General features: G+C 39.5%; 1 protein-coding gene across 1 annotated transcript in view; it reads left to right on the forward strand.

The window, feature by feature from the left end:
• The window catches only part of SEPTIN14 (septin 14), an 84,748-nt gene extending 61,314 nt beyond the window's left edge, over positions 1-23,434 (forward strand). Inside the window, exon 10 of the mRNA XM_059155175.1 lies at positions 21,639-23,434. Coding sequence (XP_059011158.1) covers positions 21,639-21,818 — 180 coding nt within the window. The 3' untranslated portion in view covers positions 21,819-23,434. The remainder of the gene's footprint in view (positions 1-21,638) is intronic.
• The last annotated feature ends 1,013 nt before the right edge of the window (positions 23,435-24,447 follow it).

A 24,447-nucleotide genomic window follows, 5' to 3' on the forward strand; every position in this document is an offset into this window, starting at 1 on the left:
TCAGGTTGTTTATTTCTTCTTGTTTTAGTCATTGAATTTTATAGGTTTCCAGGAATGTATCAATTTCTAGATTGATTAACTTTCTGACATATAACTCTTGATAATAGTTTCTGATGATTGTTTCTATTTCCTCAGTGTTAGTCATGATCTTCCCCTTTTATCTATAATTTTATTATTTTGAGTCCTCTGTTTTTTTCTTTTGGATAAGTCTGGCTATTGGTTTATTGATCTTATTCTTTCGAAGAAACAGTTTCTAGTTTCATTAATGTGTTTTACTGTATCTCTGGTTCCTAATTCATTGATCTCTGCTCTAATCTTATTTCTCTTCTCATGCATGGGGTAGATCTAATTTGTTGTTGATTCCTTCATGGTGTAAATAAGTATGTGCATTCGGGATTTCTCTGTTTTTTTGAGTGAGGCTTGAATGGCTATGTGTTTCCACCTTAGGACCTCCTTTGTCGTATCCCATAGATTTTGGACTGATGTGTCTTCATTCTCATTGGTTTCCATTAATTAATTAAGCTCATCTTTGATTTCCTGGTTGACCCAAACATTCTTGAGCAGGCTGGTTTTTAGGTTCTAAGTGTTTGAATTTCTTCCAAACCTTTTCTTGTGGTTGAGTTCCAGTTTCAAAGCATTGTTGTCTGAGAATAAGCAGGGAATAATCTCAATGTTTTGGTATTGGCTGAACCCTGATTTGTGACCTAGTATGTGGTCTATTCTGGAGAAAGTTCCATTTGCACTTGAGAAGAATGAGTATTCTTTTGTTTTAGGGTGGCATGTTCTGTATGTTTATATGAGGTCCATCTGGTCCAATGTGTTGTTCAAAGCTCTTGTTTCTATGTTGATTTTCTGTTTAGTTGATTTGTCCATTGCTGAGAGTGGAGTGTTAAGGTCACCTACAATAACGTATTCTTGTATTATTGTATTTGTGAATTTTATGATTACATGATTGGGTGTTGATCTGCCTTCATTGATCTTTGGGCATATCCTCTCTGCCTCTAGGACAGGATTGCTTCATTGCCCAGATTAGGGAAGTTATCAGCTAGAATTTGCTCAGCTATATCATCTAGTCCTCTCTCTCTCTCCACCCCCCCCCCCCACCCAGGGATCCCAATAATTCTGACATTAGAACATTTCATGGCATCTTTTATTTCTCTAATTCTGTTTTCAAGGATTCTAAGTTGTTTGCTCCAGGCCTCCTCCTGCTCCTTCTTTTCTATTAGTTTGTCGTCAAGATCACTAATTAATTCTTCTACCTCATTTACCCTAACTGTTAGAGAATTTAGATTAAATTGTATCTTATTGATAGCATTTTAAAATTCTGCCACATCTTCTCTCACTTCTGCCCTTAATGACTCTATTTTGCCATTAATACTTTTCTCAAGCCTGACTATTGTCTTTCTAGCTGCTACCCTGAAGTCTATTTCTGATATCTTGCTTAGATCCATATCCATCAGATCTGCTGGAGATACCATTGTCTCTGGGCCTTTTCTCTGTTGGAAATTCCTCCTTTTTTATCATTCTATTGAGTTGTGGTTGAGGGCTGTACAGGTGAAAATAACAACCACCCTCCAGGCAATGGGCACCCTGGGAAGTTTTGGAGTCACGACTCAGAAGTCACGACCAAAAAGAAAGAAAGAAAAAGAGATCTAGCCAAAATGAGCCCCAAGAGTAAGATTTATAAAGTAAAAAAAATAACAAACAAACAAAAGTCCAAGAAAAGAAAAAAGGAAAAAAAACCGAACAGAACAAACAAAACCCCCAGACCAAACGAACCCCAAGAGTAAGATTTATAAAGTATGAAAACAAAAGGAAACAGAGAAACAAAAAGACCAACAAAAGAAAAAATCCAAAATAAAAAGGTGGAGGGATGGTTATAATCCCTTGATGTGGGTGAGAAAGTGTATTTCAGTTCTTCCTCGGTGTATCTTGTTATCTTTGTTAGAGAACACAACTTTTCAGAGATAAAGGGAAATTAAAGCTGGTGTATATATAAAGGTAATATTGAATAGGGAAAAAAGCTTATATCTATCTATCTATCTATCTATCTATATCTATAAGAAAGAAAAAGAAAGGAAAAAGTCTATGTATGAAAAAGTTCAAGTTAAAATGATACTATGTAATACGTTGTATTAAACACCTAGGTGAAATTGTAGTTGGGTGGGGAGGTTAGGTGAGCCTGGCTGTGGGTATTAAGGAGGGCACATATTGCATGGAGCACTGGATGTGATACATAAACAATGAATCTTGGGACACTGAAATAGTAAAATAAAATTAAAAATATAAAATGGTAAGTAGGTAAAAAAAACAAAAGAACAAGAATCATGAGAAAGAATTAAAAAGCGAGCAAGCAAGCGAGTGAGAGAGAAAAGTTATATTTGAGAAATATACAGGCTGTGAGGTAATACCAGGAGCTTAATATACTTTTTCCCCTTGGTGCTGGGGTTTTATAGTTTTATGGGGACCCTATGGTGGTTTATTTTTTAAATTTATTTTTATTTCTTTTCAGTGTTCCAGAATTAATTCTTTATGCACCACACCCAGTGCTCTATGCAATATGTGCCCTCCATAACACCCACCACCAGGCTCATCCACCCCCCAACCCCTACCCTTCCAAAACCCTCAGTTTGTTTCTCTGAGTCCACAGTCTCTTATGGTTTGTCTCCCCTTCCAGTTTCCCCCAACTCACTTCTCTCCATTTCCCCAGGTCCTCCATGTTATTAATTATGCTCCACAATCAAGCAAAACCATATGATAATTGACTCTCTTATTGACTTATTTCACTTAGCATAATCTTTTCCAGTCCCACCCATGTTGATACAAAAGTTGGGTATTCATCCTTTCTGATGGAGGCATAACACTCTATAGTATATATGGACTGTATCTTCTTTATTCATTCATTTGTTGAAGGGCATCTTGGTTCTTTCCACAGTTTGGCAACTGTGGCCCTTGCTGCTATGAACACTGGGGTACAGATGGCCCTTCTTTTCACTCCATATGTATCTTTGGGGTAAATACCCAGCAGTGCAATTGCAGGGTCATAGGTCTATTTTTAATTTCTTAAGGAATCTCCACACTGTTTTCCAAAGTGGCTGCACCAACTTGCATTCCCACCAACAGTGTAAGAGGGTTCCACTTTCTTCACATCCTCTCCAACACATGTTTTTTACTGTCTTGTTAATTTTTGCCATTGATATATAACTGGTATAAGGTCATATATCAATGTGGTTTTGATTTGAATCTCCCTGATGGCTAGTGATGATGAACATTTTCTTATGGGTCTGGTAGCCATTTGTATATCTTCTTTGGAGAAGTGTTTGTTCATGTCTTCTGCCCATTTTTTTTTTTTTTTTGGTTGTGATTATCTGTTTTGTGTGTGTTGAGTTTGAGAAGATCTTTATAGATCTTGATTATCAGCGCTTTGTCTGTAGTGTCATTTGCAAATATCTTCTCCCATTCCGTGGTTGCCTTTTTGTTTTGTTGACTGTTTCCTTTGCTGTGCAGAAGCTTTTGATCTTGATGAAGTCCCAAAAGTTCATTTTCTCTTTTGTTTCCCTTGCCTTTGGTGACATATCTTGAAAGAAGTTTCTGTGCCTATGTTCTCCTCTAGGATTTTGATGGATTCTTGACTCACATTGAGGTCTTTTATCCATTTTGAGTTTATCTTTGCGTATGGTGTAAGAGAATGGTCAAGTTTCATTATTCTATACATAGCTGTCCAATTTTTCCAGCAACATTTATTGAAGAGACTGTCTTTTTTTCACTGGATATTTTTTCCTGCTTTGTCAAAGATTATTTGACCACTGAGTTGCAGGTCCATATCTGGGCTCTCTACTCTGTTCCACTGGTCTGTGTGTCTGTTTTTATGCCAGTACCATGCTGTCTTGGTGATCACAGCTTTGTAGTAAAGCTTATAATCAGGCAATGTGATGCCCCAAGTTTTGTTTTTCTCTTTCAACATTTCCTTAGAAATTTGTGGTCTCCTCTGGTTCCATACAAATTTTAGGATTGTTTGCTCCAGCTCTTTAAAACATGTTAGTGGAATTTTGATCAGCATGGCATTGGAAGTATTGATTGCTCTAGGCAGTATAGACATTTTAACAATGTTTATTCTTCTGATCCAAGAACATGAAATGGTCTTCCATCTTTTTGTGTCTTCTTCAATTTCTTTCATGAGAGTTCTGTAGTTCCTCGAGTACAGATCCTTTACCTCTTTGGTTAGGTTTATTCCCAGGTATCTTATGGTTCTTGGTGCTATGGTAAATGGAATCGATTCTCTAATTTCCCTTTCTGTATTTTCATTGTTAGTGTATAAGAAAGCCACTGATTTCTGTACATTGATTTTGTATCCTGACACATTGCTGAATTGCTGTATGAGTTCTATAATTACGGGGGTGGAGTCTTTTGGGTTTTCCATATAAAGTATCATGTCATCTGCGAAGAGAGTTTGACTTCTTCTTTGCCAAATTGAATATCTTTTATTTCTTTTCGTTGTCTGATTGCTGTTGCTAGGACTTCCAGTACTATGTTTAACCACAGTGGTGAGAGTGAAGATCCTTGTCGTGTTCCTGTCAGCTTTTCCCCTTTGAGAATGATATTCACTGTGGGTTTTTCATAGATAGATTTTACAAAGTTGAGGAATGTTCCCTCTATCCCTGTACTCTGAAGTGTTTTAATCAGGAATGGATGCTGTATTTTGTCAAATGCTTTTTCTGCATCAATTGAGATGACCATGTGGTTCTTATCTCTTCTATTATTGGTTTGTTCTATCACATCAATTAATTTGAGAATGTTGAACTACCCTTGCATCCCAGGGATAAATCCCACCTGGTCATGGTGGGTAATGTTTTTAATGTTGTGTTGGATCCTATTAGCTAGGATCTTGTTGAGAATCTTAGCATCCATATTCATCAGGGATATTGGTCTGAAATTTTCCTTTTTGATGGAGTCTTTGCTTGGTTTGGGGTCAGGGTAATGTTGGCTTCATTGAAAGAGTCTGCAAGTTTTCCTTCTGTTTCTATTTTTTTAAACAGCTTCAGAAGAATTGGTATTATTTCTTCTTTTAATGTTTGGCAGACTTCCCCAGAGAATCTGTCAGGTCCTGGGCTCTTATTTTTTGGGAGGTTTTGATCACTGCTTCAATCTCATTATTAGATATTGGTCTATTCACGTTGTCAATTTATTCCTGTTTCAGTCTTGGAAGTTTATAAGTTTCCAGGTGTGCATCCATTTCTCCTAGCTTGCTTAACTTATTGACATATAACTGTTGATAATAATTTCTGATGATTGTTTCTATTTCCTTGGTGTTAGTCATGATCTCTGCCCTTTAATCATAATTTTATTAATTTGGGTCCTCTCTCTTTTCTTTTGGATTACTTTGGCCAGTGGTTTATTGATTTATTGATCTTATTGATTCTTTCAAAGAACAGATTCTAGTTTTGTTGTTGTGTTCTACTGTATCTCTGGTGTCTATCTCATTGATCTCTGCTCTAATCTTGATTATTCCCTTCTATGTGTGGGGTTGGCTTATTTTGTTGTTAATTTTCCAGTTCTTTTTTTAAAATTTTTTATAAACATATATTTTTATCCCCAGGAGTACAGGTCTGTGAATCACCAGGTTTACACACTTCACAGCACTCACCAAAGCACATACCCTCCCCAATGTCCATAATCCCACCCCCTTCTCCCAAACACCCTCCTCCCAGCAACCCTCAGTTTGTTTTGTGAGATTAAGAGTCACTTATGGTTTGTCTCCCTCCCAATTCCACCTTGTTTCATTGATTCTTCTTCTACCCACTTAAGCCCCCATGTTGCATCACCACTTCCTCATATCAGGGAGATCATATGATAGTTGTCTTTCTCTGCTTGACTTATTTTGCTAAGCATGATTCGCTCTAGTTCCATCCATGTTGTCACAAATGGCAAGATTTCGTTTCTTTTGATGGCTGCATAGTATTCCATTGTGTATATATACCACATCTTCTTGATCCATTCATCTGTGGATAGACATCTAGGTTCTTTCCATAGTTTGGCTATTGTGGACATTGCTGCTATAAACATTCGGGTGCATGTGCCCCTTTGGATCACTACATTTGTATCTTTAGGGTAAATACCCAGTAGTGAAATTGCTGGGTCATAGGGTAGTTCTATTTTCAACATTTTAAGGAACCTCCATGCTGTTTTCCAGAGTGGTTGCACCAGCTTGCATTCCCACCAACAGTGTAGGAGGGTTCCCCTTTCTCCGCATCCTCGCCAGCATCTGTCATTTCCTGAATTGTTGATTTTAGCCATTCTGACTGGTGTGAGGTGATATCTCATTGTGGTTTTGATTTGTATTTCCCTGATGCCGAGTGATATGGAGCACGTTTTCATGTGTCTGTTGGCCATCTGGATGTCTTCTTTGCAGAAATGTCTGTTCATGTCTTCTGCCCATTTCTTGATTGGATTATTTGTTCTTTGGGTGTTGAGTTTGCTAAGTTCTTTATAGATTTTGGACACTAGTCCTTTATCTGATATGTCGTTTGCAAATATCTTCTCCCATTCTGACAGTTGTCTTTTGATTTTGTGAACTGTTTCCTTTGCTGTTCAAAAGCTTTTGATCTTGATGAAATCCCAATAGTTCATTTTTGCCCTTGCTTCCCTTGCCTTTGGCGATGTTCCTAGGAAGATGTTGCTGTGGCTGAGGTTGAAGAGGTTGCTGCCTGTGTTCTCCTCAAGGATTTTGATGTATTTCTTTCTCACATTGAGGTCCTTCATCCATTTTGAGTCTATTTTCGTGTGTGGTGTAAGGAAATGGTCCAATTTCATTTTTCTGCATGTGGATGTACAATTTTCCCAGCACCATTTATTGAAGAGGCTGTCTTTTTTCCATTGGACATTCTTTCCTGCTTTGTCAAAGATTAGTTGACCATAGAGTTGAGGGTCTATTTCTGGGCCCACTATTCTGTTCCATTGATCTATGTGTCTGTTTTTGTGCCAGTACCATGCTGTCTTGATGATGACAGCTTTGTAATAGAGCTTGAAGTCCGGAATTGTGATGCCACCAACGTTGGCTTTCTTTTTCAACATTCCTTTGGCTATTCGAGGTCTTTTCTGGTTCCATATAAATTTTAGAATTATTTGTTCCATTTCTTTGAAAAAGATGGATGGTATTTTGATAGGAATTGCATTAAATGTGTAGATTGCTTTAGGTAGCATAGACATTTCCACAATATTTATTCTTCCAATCCAGGAGCATGGAACATTTTTCCATTTCTTTGTGTCTTCCTCAATTTATTTCATGAGTACTTTATAGTTTTCTGAGTATAGATTCTGTGCCTCTTTGGTTAGGTTTATTCCTAGGTATCTTATGGTTTTAGGTGCAATTGTAAATGGTATTGACTCCTTAATTTCTCTTTCTTCTGTCTTATTGGCGTAGAGAAATGCGACTGATTTCTGTGCATTGATTTTATATCCTGATACTTTACTGAATTCCTGTACCAGTTCTAGCAGATTTGGAGTGGAGTCTTTTGGGTTTTCCACATATAGTATCATATCATCTGCGAAGAGTGATAATTTGACTTCTTCTTTGCCGATTTGGATGCCTTTAATTTCCTTTTGTTGTCTGATTGCTGAGGCTAGGACCTCTAGTACTATGTTGAATAGCAGTGGTGATAATGGACATCCCTGCCGTGTTCCTGACCTTAGTGGAAAAGCGTTCATTTTTTCTCCATTGAGAATGATATTTGCGGTGGGTTTTTCCTAGATGGCTTTGATGATATTGAGGTATGTGCCCTCTATCCTACACTTTGAAGAGTTTTGATCAGGAAGGGATGCTGTACTTTGTCAAATGCTTTTTCAGCATCTATTGAGAGTATCATATGGTTCTTGTTCTTTCTTTTATTGATGTGTTGTATCACATTGACTGATTTGCGGATGTTGAACCAACCTTGCAGCCCTGGAATAAATCCCACTTGGTCGTGGTGAATAATCCTTTTAATGTACTGTTGAATCCTATTGGCTAGTATTTTGGTGAGAATTTTCGCATCTGTGTTCATTAAGGATATTGGTCTATAGCTCTCTTTTTTTGATGGGATCCTTGTCTGGTTTTGGGATCAAGGTGATGCTGGCCTCCTAAAATGAGTTTGGAAGTTTTCCTTCCATTTCTATTTTTTGGAACAGTTTCAGGAGAATAGGAATTAGTTCTTCTTTAAATGTTTGGTAGAATTCCCCCGGGAAGCTATCTGGCCCTGGGCTTTTGTTTGTTTGGAGATTTTTAATGACTGTTTCAATCTTCTTACTGGTTATGGGTCTGTTTAGGCTTTCTATTTTTTCCTGGTTCAGTTGTGGTAGTTTATATGTTTCTAGGAATGCATCCATTTCTTCCAGATTGTCAAATTTGTTGGTGTAGAGTTGCTCATAGTCTGTTCTTATAATAGTTTGTATTTCTTTGGTGTTAGTTGTGATCTCTCCTCTTTCATTCATGATTTTATTTATTTGGGTCCTTTCTCTTTTCTTTTTGATAAGTCGGGCTAGGGGTTTATCAATTTTATTAATTCTTTCAAAGAACCAGCTCCTAGTTTCATTGATTTGTTCTATTGTTTTTTTGGTTTCTATTTCATTGATTTCTGCTCTGATCTTTATGATTTCTCTTCTCCTGCTGGGCTTAGGGTTTCTTTCTTGTTCTTTCTCCAGCTCCTTTAGGTGTAGGGTTAGGTTGTGTACCTGAGACCTTTCTTGTTTCTTGAGAAAGGCTTGTACCGCTATATATTTTCCTCCCAGGACTGCCTTTGTTGTGTCCCACAGATTTTGAACCGTTGTATTTTCATTATCATTTGTTTCCATGATTTTTTTCAATTCTTCTTTAATTTCCCGGTTGACCCATTCATTCTTTAGAAGGATGCTATTTAGTCTCCATGTATTTGGGTTCTTTCCAAACTTCCTTTTGTGGTTGAGTTCTAGCTTTAGAGCATTGTGGTCTGAAAATATGCAGGGAATGATCACAATCTTTTGATACCGGTTGAGTCCTGATTTAGGACCGAGGATGTGATCTATTCTGGAGAATGTTCCATGTGCACTAGAGAAGAATGTGTATTCTGTTGCTTTGGGATGAAATGTTCTGAATATATCTGTGATGTCCATCTGGTCCAGTGTGTCGTTTAAGGCCTTTATTTCCTTGCTGATCTTTTGCTTGGATGATCTGTCCATTTCAGTGAGGGGAGTGTTCAAGTCCCCTACTATTACTGTATTATTGTTGATGTGTTTCTTTGATTTTGTTATTAATTGGTTTATATAGTTGGCTGCTCCCACGTTGGGGGCATAGATATTTAAAATTGTTAGATCTTCTTGTTGGACAGACCCTTTGAGTATGATATAGTGTCCTTCCTCATCTCTTATTATAGTCTTTGGCTTAAAATCTAATTGATCTGATATAAGGATTGCCACTCCTGCTTTCTTCTGATGTCCATTAGCATGGTAAATTCTTTTCCACCCCCTCACTTTAAATATGGAGGTGTCTTAGGGCTTAAAATGAGTTTCTTGGAGGCAACATATAAATGGGTTTTATTTTTTTATCCATTCTGATACCCTGTGTCTTTTGACAGGGGCATTTAGCCCATTAACATTCAGGGTAACTATTGAGAGATATGAATTTAGTGCCATTGTATTGCCTGTAAGGTGACTGTTACTGTATATGGTCTCTGTTCCTTTCTGATCTACCACTTGTAGGCTCTCTCTTTGCTTAGAGGACCCCTTTCAATATTTCCTGTAGAGCTGGTTTGGTCTTTGCAAATTCTTTCAGTTTTTGTTTGTCCTGGAAGCTTTTAATCTCTCCTTCTATTTTCAATGATAGCCTAGCTGGATATAGTACTCTTGGCTGCATGTTTTTCTCGTTTAGTGCTCTGAAAATATCATGCCAGCTCTTTCTGGCCTGCCAGGTCTCTGTGGATAAGTCTGCTGCCAATCTAATAATTTTACCATTGTATGTTACAGACTTCTTTTCCCGGACTGCTTTCAGGATTTTCTCTTTGTCACTGAGACTTGTAAATTTTACTATTAGGTGACGGGGTGTGGGCCTATTCTTATTGATTTTGAGGGGCGTTCTCTGAACCTCCTGAATTTTGATGCTCGTTCCCTTTGCCATATTGGGAAATTCTCCCCAATAATTCTCTCCAGTATACCTTCTGCTCCCCTCTCTCTTTCTTCTTCTTCTGGAATCCCAATTATTCTAATGTTGTTTTGTCTTATGGTGTCACTTATCTCTCGAATTCTCCCCTCATGGTCCAGTAGCTGTTTGTCCCTCTTTTGCTCAGCTTCTTTATTCTCTGTCATTTGGTCTTCTATATCACTAATTCTTTCTTCTGCCTCATTTATCCTAGCAGTGAGAGCCTCCATTTTTGATTGCACCTCATTAATAGCTTTTTTGATTTCAACTTGGTTAGATTTTAGTTCTTTTATTTCTCCAGAAAGGGCTTTTATATGTCCCGAGAGGGTTTCTCTAATATCTTCCATGCCTTTTTCGAGCCCGGCTAGAACCTTGAGAATTGTCATTCTGAACTCTAGATCTGACATATTACCAATGTCTGTATTGATTAGGTCCTTAGCCTTCGGTACTGCCTCTTGTTCTTTTTTTTGTGGTGAATTTTTCCATCTTGTCATTTTGTCCAAATAAGAGTATATGAAGGAGCAAGTTAAATACTAAAAGGGTGGCAACAACCCCAAGAAAATATGCTTTAACCAAATCAGAAGAGATCCCAAATCGTGAGGGGGAGAAAGGGGATAAAAAGAGGTTCAAAAAGGAAGAAAGAAAAAAAAAAAGAAAGAAAAGAATTTTTAAAAAAGAAAACGAATAAAGAAAAATATAAAAAAGAAAAATATATATATTAGATAAACTAGTTAAAAAAGTTAAAAAAGAAAAGGGTAAAAGTTAAAAAAAAATTTTTACCAGAAGGCGAGGAAAAAAAAAAAAAAAAGAAAAAGAATAAAATTAAATTAACTGCAAGACTAAAAAAAATAACAGGGAGAAAGCCATGAGTTCCGTGCTTTGCTTTCTCCTCTTCTGGAATTCTGCTGCTCTCCTTGGTAGGTGAACTTGGTCTTGGCTGGATTTCTTGTTGATCTTCTGGGGGAGGGGCCTGGTGTAGTGATTCTCAAGTGTCTTTGCCCCAGGCAGAATTGCACCGCCCTTACCAGGGGCCGGGCTGAGTAATCCGCTTGGGTTTACTTTCAGGAGCTTTTGTTCCCTGAGTGCTTTCCATAGAGTGCTGGAGGACAGGAATACAAATGGCGGCCTCCTGGTCTCCGGCCTGGAGGAGCCGAGAGCCCAGGGCCCCACTCCTCAGTGTGCCCTCAGAGAACAGCGCCCAGTTACTCCTGTCTGCCTGACCTCCGGCCACGGTCCGAGCTCACCGAGCCTGTGGCTGGTTCAAGGTAACCCCAAGCTGCGAGCTTACTGTCGGCTCTGTCTCTGTAGCCGGCTTTCCTGTTCCAATACCCGCAAGCTCTGCGACCCTCAGACACCCCCCATCCTTCTGTGACCCTGCGGGACCTGAAGCCACGCTGACCCTGCATGGGCTTCGCCCCAGTTTAGCCTCTGGAGCGATGTCCCTCAGCGGAACAGACTTTTAAAAGTCCTGATTTTGTGCTCCGTTGCTCCGCCGCTTGCCGGGAGCCGGCCCCTCCCCCCGGGGTCTATCTTCCCGTTGCTTTGGATTCACGTCTTCGCCTTTCAGAAAATGGTTGTTTTTCTGTTTCCAGAATTGCTGTTCTTCTTCTCTTTGATCTGCCGATGGATTTGCAGGTGTTTGCAATCTTTAGATAAGCTATCTAGCTTATCTCCTGCTAGCTGAAGTAGTCTCAGCCTGCTACTTCTCCGCCATCTTGACTCCTCCTAATTTTCCAGTTCTTTAAGGTGTAAAGAAAACTGATGTATTCTGGATTTATCAGTTTTTTTTTGAGTGAGGCTTTAATGGCTGTGTATTTCCCCCTTAGGACTGCCTTTGCCATATCCCATAGGTTTTGGACCAATATGTCTCTTCATTCTCATTGGTTTCCATGAATTGTTAAAGTTCGTCTTTGATTTTCTGGTTGATCCAGACATTCTTAAGCAGGATGGTCGTTAGCTTCCAAGTGTTTGAATTACTTCCAAACTTTTTCTTGTGGTTGAGTTCCAGTTTCAAAGCATTTTGGTCTGAGAATATGCAGGGAGTAATCTCAATCTTTTGGTATCATATGAGCTCTGATTTGTGACCCAGTATGTAATGTTCTGGACAAGTTCCTTGTGCGCTCAAGAAGAATGAGTATTCTGTTGTTTTAGGGTGGCATGTTCTGTATATATCTATGAAGTACATCTGGTCTAATGTGTCATTCAAAGCTGTTTCTTTACTGATTTTCAGCTTGGATGATCTGTTACCAAAAGCGGTATGTTAAGATCCCCTACATTAATGTATTCATATCAATATGACTCTTTATTTTGATTAACAGTTGGCTTAAGTAGTTAGCTGCTCCCATGTTGGGAACATTATATTTACAATTGTTAGATCTTCTCAGTGGATAGACCCTTTAAGGGTCTAGCTCTCATTTCTGCCCTTAGAGATTCTATGTTGTCACTAATGGTTTTCTCCAGCCTAGCCATTGCCTGAATAATTGTTACCCTGAATTCCCTTTCTGACCTACTGTTTAGGTCCATATCTGATAGTTCTGTGGGAGAGGGCACAGTCTCTGAATTTTTCCCCTCTTGGGTGTTCCTCCTCCTAGTCATTTTGGTGAGAGGTGGTTGAGGGGATGTATGGCTGAATATATCAATCATGATCCAGGCAAGGTGCACCCTGGAAAGTTTTGGAGCAATCAGAAGAAAGAAAAAGAAAAAAAGAGAGAAAGAGAAAAAAAAGAGAAACCCAGCCAAAATGAGCCCCCAAAGTAAGATATATAAACAAAAACAGACAAACAAAAAGACCACCAAAAGTAAATGACAAGAATCCAGTCAAAATGAACTGCAAGAATAAGATTTATATAATACCAGAACAAAACAGATACACAGAAACACTGACAGAAGAAAAAGCTGGGTGGTTATAAATCCTTGATGTGGGTGAGGAAGGTTATTTTGTCTCTTTCTTGGTATATTTTGTTATTTTTGTTAAAGGAATCAACTTTCCAGAGATAAAGGGAGATTAAAACTGGTTTATATATAGGGGTAGTATTGAATAGGGAAAAGGTATTATCTTGAAGCTTGTTATCTATATGTATTTAAAAGAAAAAGAAAAAGGAAAAAAAGCCACAGGTACATATATGGAAAAAGTTCAAGTTAAAACATTATGGAGTATGTTGTATTAAGCTTCTAGTTGTACTGGTATGTAGGTTAAAGAAATTAAAAGAACAAGAATCATGAGAACGAATTTTTAAAAAGGTTGTATCTATGAAATATACAGGTTTTAGGGCAATACCAGGAGCTTAATATATTGTTTTCTCCTGATGTTGGGATTTTACAGTTTTATGGGCCTCTGTAGTGGTTGTCCTCTCATTCTTTTGGCTTGCTTTCTAGGGGAAAGTCCTGCCTCATTGTTTTTCTTTTTCTTTTTCTTTTTTTAAATTTTATTATTATTTTTTAAATTTTCAATAACAGTATTCATTATTTTTTCACCACACCCAGTGCTCCATGCAATCCGTGCCCTCTATAATACCCACCACCTGGTACCCCAACCTCCCACCCCCCGCCACTTCAAACCTCTCAGATTGTTTTTCAGAGTCCATAGTCTCATGGTTCACCTCCTCTTCCAATTTCCCCCAACTTCCTTCTCCTCTCTAAGTCCCCATGTCCTCCATGCTATTTGTTATGCTCCACAAATAAGTGAAACCATATGATAATTGACTCTCTCTGCTTGACTTATTTCACTCAGCATAATCTCCTCCAGTCCCGTCCATGTTGCTACAAAAGTTGGGTATTCATCCTTTCTGATGGAGGCATAATACTCCATAGTATATATGGACCACATCTTCCTTATCCATTCATCCGTTGAAGGGCTTCTTGGTTCTTTCCACAGTTTGGCGACCGTGGCCATTGCTGCTATAAACATTGGGGTACAGATGGCCCTTTTTTTCACTCCATCTGTATCTTTGGGGTAAATACCCAACAGTGCAATTGCAGGGTCATAGGGAAGTTCTATTTTTAATTTCTTGAGGAATGCCTCATTGTTTTTCAGTCAGTCTTGCTTGGGTTGAGTCCTCCTGCCCCCTATCAAGAGCTTGGTCTCTGTGAAACCTGTGTTTCAGGCTTTTGTTCTCTGGAGGTTTTTCATTCTTTGGTGGCTTTTTGTGGCTTTTTGGCCTTTTGGAGGTTTAGTGTAAAGCAAACTACACCCAGACCTCCATCTCAGAGAGAAGCCTCAGTCTGACTCACTCTGGGTGGTCCAGAACACACAGACCTCTCCCCTCTGCAAACTCCACTGAGCTGTGTGGCCTCCCACAGGCAGTGTATGTCCCCAGTCACCATCTCAGGGTTTGCCTGAAGTGCCCACTTCTGTCTGCACCCCTGCACCACTAAAACTGTGAGCAGTATTGGTCCAGGGAGCCCACTTCTGCTGGCTGCCTTTGCTGGGACTGCTATCTGGGGACTAGGCCCATGCCACCAGATATGCTCAGTCATGGGGCTGCAGCAGCTAAGAGATCCAGACTAGAGATCAAGCTGAGTTCCTTCAGGCATAGGCTGGGAGTATCCAGCATCTGGAAACCTGGCCGGTCCTAGAGACTGCCAGCTAGCACCCACATCAAGGTCTCTCAGGCATGGGATGTGGAGGGTAGTGCAGTCAGAACCTAGTCATGCAGTGTGTGTAGAGCGCAAAAGGGTATAGTTCTAGAGAATGCCCACGACTCCCTCAAATGTGGACAGGGGTGGTCCCAGCTGAGCAGTGGTACAAGCAGTGCACAGCCAGGGGCTCAAGGGCCAGGAACTGGAGGCTCTGCTGCACTCTCTCCTTCATGGGTGGTTGCTGGTGGTGGCTGCCCTGGGTTCATGGGCTTAGGCCTGTGCCCATGACCACCCAATTCCACCAGTTGCACTTTAAGGTTTTTTGCTCTTTTTAAGTGCTTTTAACCAGACACATGAGCATGAGTGTTTTTCCACTCCATGCTTAAAAATGGTCATTTTTAATTTCTTTCATCAGTATTTTATCATTTTCAGAGTATAGATCTTTCACCTCTTTTGTTAGATTTACTCCTAGATATCTTATTATTTTGGTGCAATTATAAATCAGATTTTTTTAAAAAAAATTCTCCTTCTGATGTTTCATTATTGGTGTGTAGACATGCAGCATATTTGTGTACATTGATTTTGTATCCTGCAAATGTACTAAATTCTCTCATTAGCTTTAGCAGTTTTGGGGGGATCTTTCAGGTTTTCCATATAGAGTATAATGTCTTCTGCAAATACTGAAAGTTTTACTTCTTGCTTGCTGTCTTGGATGCCATTTATTTCTTTTTTTGTTGTCTGATTGCTATGGCTAGAACTTCTGGTACTATATTAAATAACTGGTGAGAGTGGATATCCCTGTTTGTTCCTGACTATAGAGGGAAAGCTCTGTTTTCTCCCTTAAGGATTATATTAGTGGTAAGTTTTAAATATATGGGCTTTATTATGTTGAATTACATTCCTTCTAATCCTACTTTGTTGTTTTTTTTTTTTTAATGAATTGATGTACTTTTTCATTTGCTTTTTCTGCCTCTATGGAAAAGGTCATATGATTCTTATCCTTTCTTTTACTACTATAGTGCATCACATTGATTGATTTGTATAGGACCTTTGCAGCTCAGGAATAAATCCCACTTGATTGTGGTGAATGACATTCTTAATGTATTGTTGGATTTGGTTTGCCAGTATTTTACTGATAATTTTTGCATCTGTGTTCATAAAGGATATTTGCTTTTAGTTCTCTTTTTTATTAGAGTCCTTATCTGTTGTGGTATCAGGGTAATGCTGGCCTCATAGAATGAATTTGGAATTTTTTCTTCCTCTTCTCTGTTTTGGAATAGTCTGAGAAGACAAGATATTAACTCTTCTTTAAGTGTTTGGTAAAATTTGCCTGGGAAATCATCTGGTCCTGGAAGTCTGTTTGTCAGGAGTTTTCTGATTATTGATTCAATTTCTTTGCAGGCTATTGGTCTGTTCAGGTTTTCTATTTCTTCCTGTTTCAGTTTTGATATCCAAATGGACTTTATCCATTTCTTCTCAATTATCCAATTTGTTGGCATATAATTTTTCATAATATTCTCTTATAATTGTTCATGTTCCTACAGTTCTTATTTCTCCTGTATCATTTGTGATTTTATTTATCCAGGTCCTTTCTCTATACTTTTTGATAAGTCTGGCTAGGGGTTTATCAATAGTATTAATTTTTTCAAAGAACTAGATCTTAATGTCATTGATCTGTTCTACTGTTTTTGTTTCTCTATCATTTATTTCTGCTCTAATCTTCGTTATCTCCTTCCTCCTGCTGGCTTTAGGAATAATTTTTGTTCTTTTTCGACCTTCCTTATGTGTGAGGTTACGTTCCTTATTTGAGATTTTCCTTATTTGCTTGTTGAAGTAGGCCCATATTACTCTATCCTTCCTTGTTAGGACCACTCTAAGTGCATCCAAAGGTTTTTGATGGTTGTGTTTTCATTATCATTTGTTTCCATGTATTTTTAAAATTTCCTCTTTGTTTCCTGTTTTATCCATTCATTGTTTAATAGAAAGTTGCTTAACCTCAATGTATTCATGGTCTTTCCAGATTTTTTCTTGGTGATTGATTTCTAGTTTCATAATATTGTGGTTAGAAAAGGTGCATGGTCTGGTTTCAGTCTTTTTGTACTTGTTCAGCCATGATTTGTGACCTAATAAGTGATCTATTTTGGAGAATGTCTCATGTGCATTAGAAAAGAACATGTATTCTGCTGTTTTAGGATAAAATTCTCTGAATATATCTGTGAAGTCCATCTGGCCCAGCGTGTCATTCAAAGTCCTTGTTTCCTTGTTGACTTTCTGTTTAGATGATATGTCCATTGCTGTAAGAGTGGTGTTAAAGTCTTCTACTATTGTAATATTATCAGTGAGTTCTGTTATGTTTGTTATTAATTGACTTATATATTTGGCTGCTCCTAAGTTAGGGGCATAAATATTTTACAATTGATAAATCTTTTTTTTTTTTAAAGATTTTATTTATTTATTTGACAGACAGAGATCACAAGTAGGCAGAGAGGCAGGCAGAGAGAGAGAGAGAGAGAGAGGGAAGCAGGCTTCCTGCGGAGCAGGGAGCCCGATGCGGGGCTCGATCCCAGGACCCTGAGATCATGACCCGAGCCGAAGGCAGCAGCCCAAACCACTGAGCCACCCAGGTGCCCCTACAATTGATAAATCTTTTTGGGTAGATCTCTTTATTATGATATATGTCCTTCTTCATCTCTTATTATTGTCTTTGGTTTAAAAAATTTTAAAATTTTTATTTATTTATTATTTTTATTAAGAGCTTTTATTTACTTATTTGAGAGAGTGAGTTAGAGAGAGAGAGAGAGAGCACAACAACAGGGACAGAGGGAGAGGGAGAAGCAGACTCCTCTGCTGAGCAGGGAGCCTGATGCAGGGCTTGATCCCAGGACCCTGGGATCATGACTTGAGCCAAAGACAGAGGCTTAACAGACTGAACCACCCAGGTGTCCCAACAGTCCTTGGTTTAAAATTTAGTTTGTCTCCTATGAGGATGGCTTCTCCAGGTTTCTTTTGATGTCCATTAGCATGATAAATGATTCTCCACCCCTTCAGTTTCAATCTGGAGGTGTCTTTGGGTCTAAAATGAGTCTCTTATAAATAGCATGGTCTTTTGTTTTTTATTCATTCTGATACCCTATGCCTTTTGATTGGAGCATTTAGTCCATTCACATTCAAAGTAATTACTGAAAGACATGAATTTAGTGCCATTGTATTACCTGTAAAGTTGCTGATTCAAAACTCTACACTTCAGAGACCCTGGAAAGGCAGACTCACACTGATTGTCTGGGGAGGTTTTCCTGATGTTGTGGCTAGTGCTGCCTTGTAGCAGAAGATAGTGGCAGGATCATGCAGCACTTTGGAGCTTATGGTGAATTGCAACACACATGGCACTGAGGTTTGTAGCTCTCAGCTGGTGTCTGTTCCTGTGCTGGTGGGTCAGATCCTTCGATGGTGCCCTCAGGGTCCATTGCCTGTGGGGAGGCCCTGTCACCCCTCCCATATGCACTCAAGTTCTCAAGCTGTGACTGGAGTTGGCTTGTTACAGAAAGCAGTGTATGAGATTTTATGGTAAACTGCAATACCCAGCCAGAACTGTCATCGTCTGTACCTCTCAGCCAGCATCTTTGTTCCTATACTGGTAGGCAGGACCATTTAATGACACCCACAGGGAACTTTGCCCACAGAGAAGCCATGTCACTTCTCCCAAATGCACTCCAGGCAGGGGAACTGCTTCTCAAGGGGGAGCTGAGGCTTCCAGCTGCTGGGGCTAAGCTCTGCTCCCACACAAGGATACCACTTAGTTCCCCAAGCATGAAACGGTGTGTCGCAAACTTCCCATACCTCAGAATCTGTGTTCTGCTGTCTACAGAAAAATGGTGGTAATGTAAGCCTCTCTTTCCCCCCATGAAAGGTTTTGAGCAATAGCTTTCTTGTGCATATTTTCACTGTGTGAAAGACACCTGTCTGCTTTTTCACTTTTTTCTCCTCCATCTCTCTTTTTCCATGCTTTTTCTCTCTCTCTCCTCTTCTCTCTTGCTATCCCCTCTTCAGTCAGAGCTCCCTTTCTTGGGGAGCACCCTCTGATCTTTTCTCCCATGGATCAACTCTCCACAGTTCCTACCTTTTGTGGGTGTTTAGAATGATCCAATCTCGGGGTGACTGGGTGGCTCAGTGGATTAAACCACTGCCTTTGACTCAGGTCATGATCTCAGGGTCCTGGGATCAAGCCCCTACATCAGGCTCTCTGCTCAGCAGGGAGCCCTCTTCCCCCTCTCTCTCTGTCTGCCTCTCTGCCTATTTGTGATCTCTCTGTCAAATAAATGAATAAATTCTTAAAGAAAAAGAGAATAATCCAATCTTTATCTGGCTGTGTTCCAATGACAAGGCAGGCTTAAGGTTCCCCCACTCCTCTGCCATCTTACCTCTTTTCCTTTTTTTTTTTTTTTTTAAAGTCTTTTATCTCTGTGGTAAGGATCTCATTGATGTCTTCTATTCTTTTCTGAAGCCCAGTGAGTATCCTTATGACTGGTCCTTTAAATTCTCCATTAGGCATGTTACCTATATCTTTTTTCTTCACTCTATGACTTGATTTTACTTTGTTCTTTCATTTGGGATAAATCCTTTTGTTTTGGTATTTTGACCAAGTCTCTACCTTCTTCTCTGTGTTAGAAGGTCCAGTTATGTCTCTTGCTCCTGAAAGTAATGGTCTTATGAAGAAAAGACCATGTAGTGCCCAGGCCTGGCCTTCAGAGAGTGTCTCCAGCATGTCCTGTGTGGACTCTGCTGTTGTGTTTTGGATAATCTATCCATGAGGCCATTCCTCTACAGGGGCACTCCTTGCCAAGAGTGGGCAGTGTTTGGTCTCTGGTCTGAATGTGGTGAGGTTTAACTAGATGTGCTCTGGTCTGCTTTTGTGAAATGAGACATGACACCATTTCCTTCATAACTAAGGCCCTGAAGTACTCAGTGGGGAGACGTTGGTATGGGTGGAAGTTTGTGCTGGTGTTCTGAGGGAGAGGCCCACTACATTGAGGGAAGCTTGACTAAGAAGAGCAGTCCTTCCAGAATGCAGAGGGGTGAGCTTGGTATAAGGAACTTAGGAAGCCAGTGTCAGTGCTGTATCTGTTCCAGCACGTGGCTCTGTGTTTATGCTGAGGAACTTAGGAAGGTCCCAGACAGCTCCTTTGTTCCTGGAGAGAAGGAACAAACCATTTCCCAAGGCAAATGGTCCCAGACAGCTCCTTTGTTCCTGGAGAGAAGTCTCAGTGAATGCTGCCTCTCAGGTATGCACTCTGAGAAGAATAAATAATCTTTCACCTATGTGCCCCAGGTGTTCTCCAGATTGCTGTTTCCAAGCAATATGCCCCTGGGTTGTCTGTATATCTTCTCTCCAGGAGCAGGGCAGTGCCCTCAGGGCTCTATCCCAACAAAGCCTGCTGACCTTTAAAACTCCAGGCTTTAAGCCTGACAGTTTGCAAGAACTCACAAAGCTCAGTCACTCTTACTTTCCAAACCAATGGCTTTGGGGAAATGTTCTCATGGTGTGTTCCCCTATGTAGTCCTCTGTCTCATGCCATTTCTGTGTGACAACAGCTCTCTGCCCTTCACAGCACCTGTGATCCATTTCTCTCCAAAATCACATCTCCACACTTAAAATGTGGCCTCCTCTCTCCCTTTAGTTGTGGAGTTTGTTCTGTCACTCTTGAGGTTGATTTTCGGCATGTTTAGATAGTTATTAAGGTGTGTTTATGGGATGAGGTGAGCCTCAGGTCCTCCTATTCCACTGCTATTTTCCTTCCAAGACTCACCTTTCCATGTTTAGGGGAAACTTTTTTTTTTCATTCTGATTTTGCCCTCATTTATAGATACCAGACTATCTTATCCCCAGCTTTTCTAATTGTGTATAGATATTCATTTCCCTCTCAGGGATGAAAATATAATTCTAAGAGATATCCAACTTCAGCAGAGGAAAAAGTAATCTTTGTTTTTATACCATGGATCTCAAACTTTGCTGCACGTTAAAATCACCTAGGAATTTTTAAAAGCTGTGATGCTCAGGTTTCCACTCCAGATAGTGTGATGCAACTGATCTGTGTACAACCTGTGCACTGGGAGATTTGCAAGCTTACTGAATGATTCTAATGGGCATTTAGAGTTAAGAACCCCTAGTATTAACAATGTTCTATTGTCTTCATAGCCCTATAAATTAGTTAATTAATATTATGACAGTTTAGGCTCCTAGTCTGTTTTTCAAAAGGTTAAACTGAAAATGAGTCTGTACTTCATACTTTTACATCATAGTAACCATAATATGTCCTCTGATGCATACAAGCAATCCTTATGTTGAATAAATTCATGCTAAAGACCCAGGCCTTTCTGTAATGGAAAGTAAGGTGATATTATTTCCTTCCTATGGCTAACTGGGCTCATTTTAAGTACCACAGATTAAATGAGATCTCAGAAGCAAGTAAAAAGTAACTGAATGAGGTTTTTGTTTCTTCCTATAATTATGCTAAAGAATGCCTTTATCAATTAAATGTCAAGAAACATTTTATAATCCATGTCATATTTTAATGTATGTACTTTTAGTGGACAGGGATTTATCAAATTTTAGTCAAAGAGATTTATGGTAAAATGTAGAGTTAAAAATATTACCTCATTAGGAAAAATTTCTACAATTGAATATTTTCCATAACTTTGTGTTTTATTCCATTTGGCTCAATGGGGACACATTTAAAATTAAAAGAAATTGCATACCTGATTTTTTACTTTAAATATGAAACTTTGAAACTGTTATTAATATCAAACTCTACTCTGATGTAGTCTGTTTGATAACCAGTAGAAAAGACAAGCATGTTCCTGGGAATGTGCCACTTGAGAATAGAGTGCTTTTAGTCGTAACTGCACATTTGTTCCCCAGCTACAGGAAAAGTTTGAGCATCTTAAAAGAGTCCAGCAAGAAGAGACAATGAAACTTGAGGAGGAGAGAAGACAACTGGAAGAAGAAATAATAGATTTTTATAAAATGAAGGCTGTTTCTGAAACATTACAAACTCAAGTGTGTACCAATATAAAGAAGGAAAAAGAGCGTAAGAAGTAGACCTCTCTTACACTTCTGTGTACTGTAGAACCTATCACTCTCAATTCTGTCTTCTGGTGAGATGATCTTTACAGTACTTAACTGTACTAGTTTTAAAATTTGTTTTATTATTGTATATGTTCACCAACTAGAATGTTAACTCCTCAAGAGCAGGTACCTTGACCACCTTGTTAGATTCTGTATCCTCAGTGTTTATAATAAAGACTAGCACAGAATTTCCACTCAGTAAGTATTTGCTAAAATGAAAAAAAAAATCAAAGGAATATATAGCACAGTGTAAATAGTGTTGATAAACTGTGAGATTTTTTTTAAAACTATACCTCTGGCTGTACTTCCAGTGCACATCTTAAAATATATCTGAATATAAGTAGGGGATTTGTTTAAAAAGAAAAAAAAAGAAAGAACTTGGGGACTTGTTCATGAGCCATAGGCGTAAAATATGGTATAAAACAATCTAATATTGGGAGAGAAGAGTTAAGATGGTGAAGAAGTAGGGGGATTCTGGGTTTTTCTTATCCCTCAAACACAGTTGTATTGAGGCCAGATCACTTGGAACACCCAGGAAATTGATCTGAGAATTGGAAGAAGGATGTCCACAGTTGGAGGCAGGTGTGAGGTACATGGAAGTGATTTGGGGGAGAGAAAAGCTGCTGTGCTGCAGAATGGAGGGAACCCTTTCCACAGAGAGAAAAGGGAGATTGGGAGAGAAGTGTTGAGAGAGTGAGGTGTCAGGTTCTGGCAAGAAGAAAACCTGGGGGGAACTGAGTGGCACAGGTTTTTCCACCGTGTGTGGAACTCATGCTCAGGGATTTTGAAAACAACATTACTTTTGTAGGAGCAAAACTGTAGCATACACTCCTGGAGAGAAGGAGGGCTCTGGCCTGGGAGTGCACAAAGAGTGGTGTAGGGATCAATCACCAGGGTGGCTCTGGGAGAAATTGTTCACCATTCTGGGGTACATTTGGAGGAGGGTATATTGCCTCTCCAAGGACAATAGACCCTGCAGTCACCAGCAAATGGCCTTTCATAGTTAGGGGTCAAAGGTGAGGGCAGGGGATGGATAGCCCAGTTGCTGATTTTTGAGGTGAACGTACCATAGATTCTGAGCACTGCAAAGGCAGGAGACTGTTTTCTGGGGGCAAGAAGGACTAGTAAGAGTATAGCTGGCCTCTGATCCAGAGGAGGGAGTGGATACCAATGGTCGGCTCCTTTAAGATTTGGAGTTTTGAATCCCAGCTCTGCCAAATATACAATGCAGGAAAACTGAGTACTGTGTACCTTAACAGCCTTCCATCTCCTGTGAGCGCCTCCTGAACAGCAGGGTGTGTGAGATTCCCTTGTCTAGGAAAGAGAGATGGGGATGTCATCATTTTACTCCCACTATCAACACAGTCAGACATCAGAGAGCAACACAGTGGCCCCCAGTGGAGGTGGGAGTTGCTTACATCAACCTCCATAAGCCTCCCCACCCCATTCTTGGCAACTGTTTTGTTTTTTTAATTTAATTAATTTATTTATTTTAATTTCTTTTCAGCGTAACAGAATTCATTGTTTATGCACCACACCCAGTGCTCCATGAAATCCATGCCCTCCATAATACCCACTACCTGGCTCCCCCAACCTTCCACCCCCTTTTTTTTTTTTTTTTAATATTTTATTTATTTACTTGAGAGAGAGACAGTGAGAGAGAACATGAACGAGGAGAAGGTCAGAGAGAGAAGCAGACTCCCCATGGAGCTGGGAGTCTGATGCGGGACTCGATCCCGGGACTCCAGGATCATGACCTGAGCCGAAGGCAGTCGTCCAACCAACTGAGCCACCCAGGCGTCCCCTTTCCACCCCTTTTGTTTTGTTTTTAACAAGGGCAGGATTGATTCTGAGCCAGCACAGCAGGCCTCTCTCCCAGAAGAGCAAAACAGGTAACAGGCCACATGCACTAAGTCTACTAATCATTGAGTGCTTCAAAGCATCCCCTTCAGTTCTGGTGGAAATAGGCTCAGGCCATATATATTTAAACTTATTCTTTTGTACTTTTTCTTTTTTCTTTGGAATTAGGCTTATAGTTTTTTTGTTTGTTTGCTTGTTTGTTTCATTTCATTTTCTCTTTTTTCTTTGGATCAGGCTTCTTTTTTTCCTTTCCTTTTTTTCTTTAGAATCAGGGTAATAGTTTTTGTTGTTGTTATGTAATGTTAATCATCATAGAGTACATGATTAGTTTTTGATGTAGTGTTCAACAATTCATTATTTGTATATAACATCCAGTGCTCATTACAACATATACCCTCCTTAATACCCCATCACTGGGCTACCCCATCTCCCCACCCCCCTCCCCTCTAAAGCTTTCAGTTTATTTCCCAGTCTGTCATGGCTTATCTGCCCCTCTGACCCCCCCTTTCAGTTTTCCCTTCTTCCCCTTAATGTCCTCTGTGCGAGTCCTTATGTTCCACATGAGTAAAACCATATGATATTTGTCTTTAGCTGCTTGATTTATGTCACTTTTAGCATAATCCCTTCTAGTTCCATCCATGTTGATGCAAATTGTGGGTACTCATCCTTTCTGATGGCTGAGTAATATTCTATTGTATAAAGGAACCATATCTTCTTTATCCATTTATTTGCTGAAGGGCAT

Source organism: Mustela lutreola, chromosome 17, assembly GCF_030435805.1.
Source record: "Mustela lutreola isolate mMusLut2 chromosome 17, mMusLut2.pri, whole genome shotgun sequence".
In the NCBI taxonomy this organism is placed as follows: domain Eukaryota; kingdom Metazoa; phylum Chordata; class Mammalia; order Carnivora; family Mustelidae; genus Mustela; species Mustela lutreola.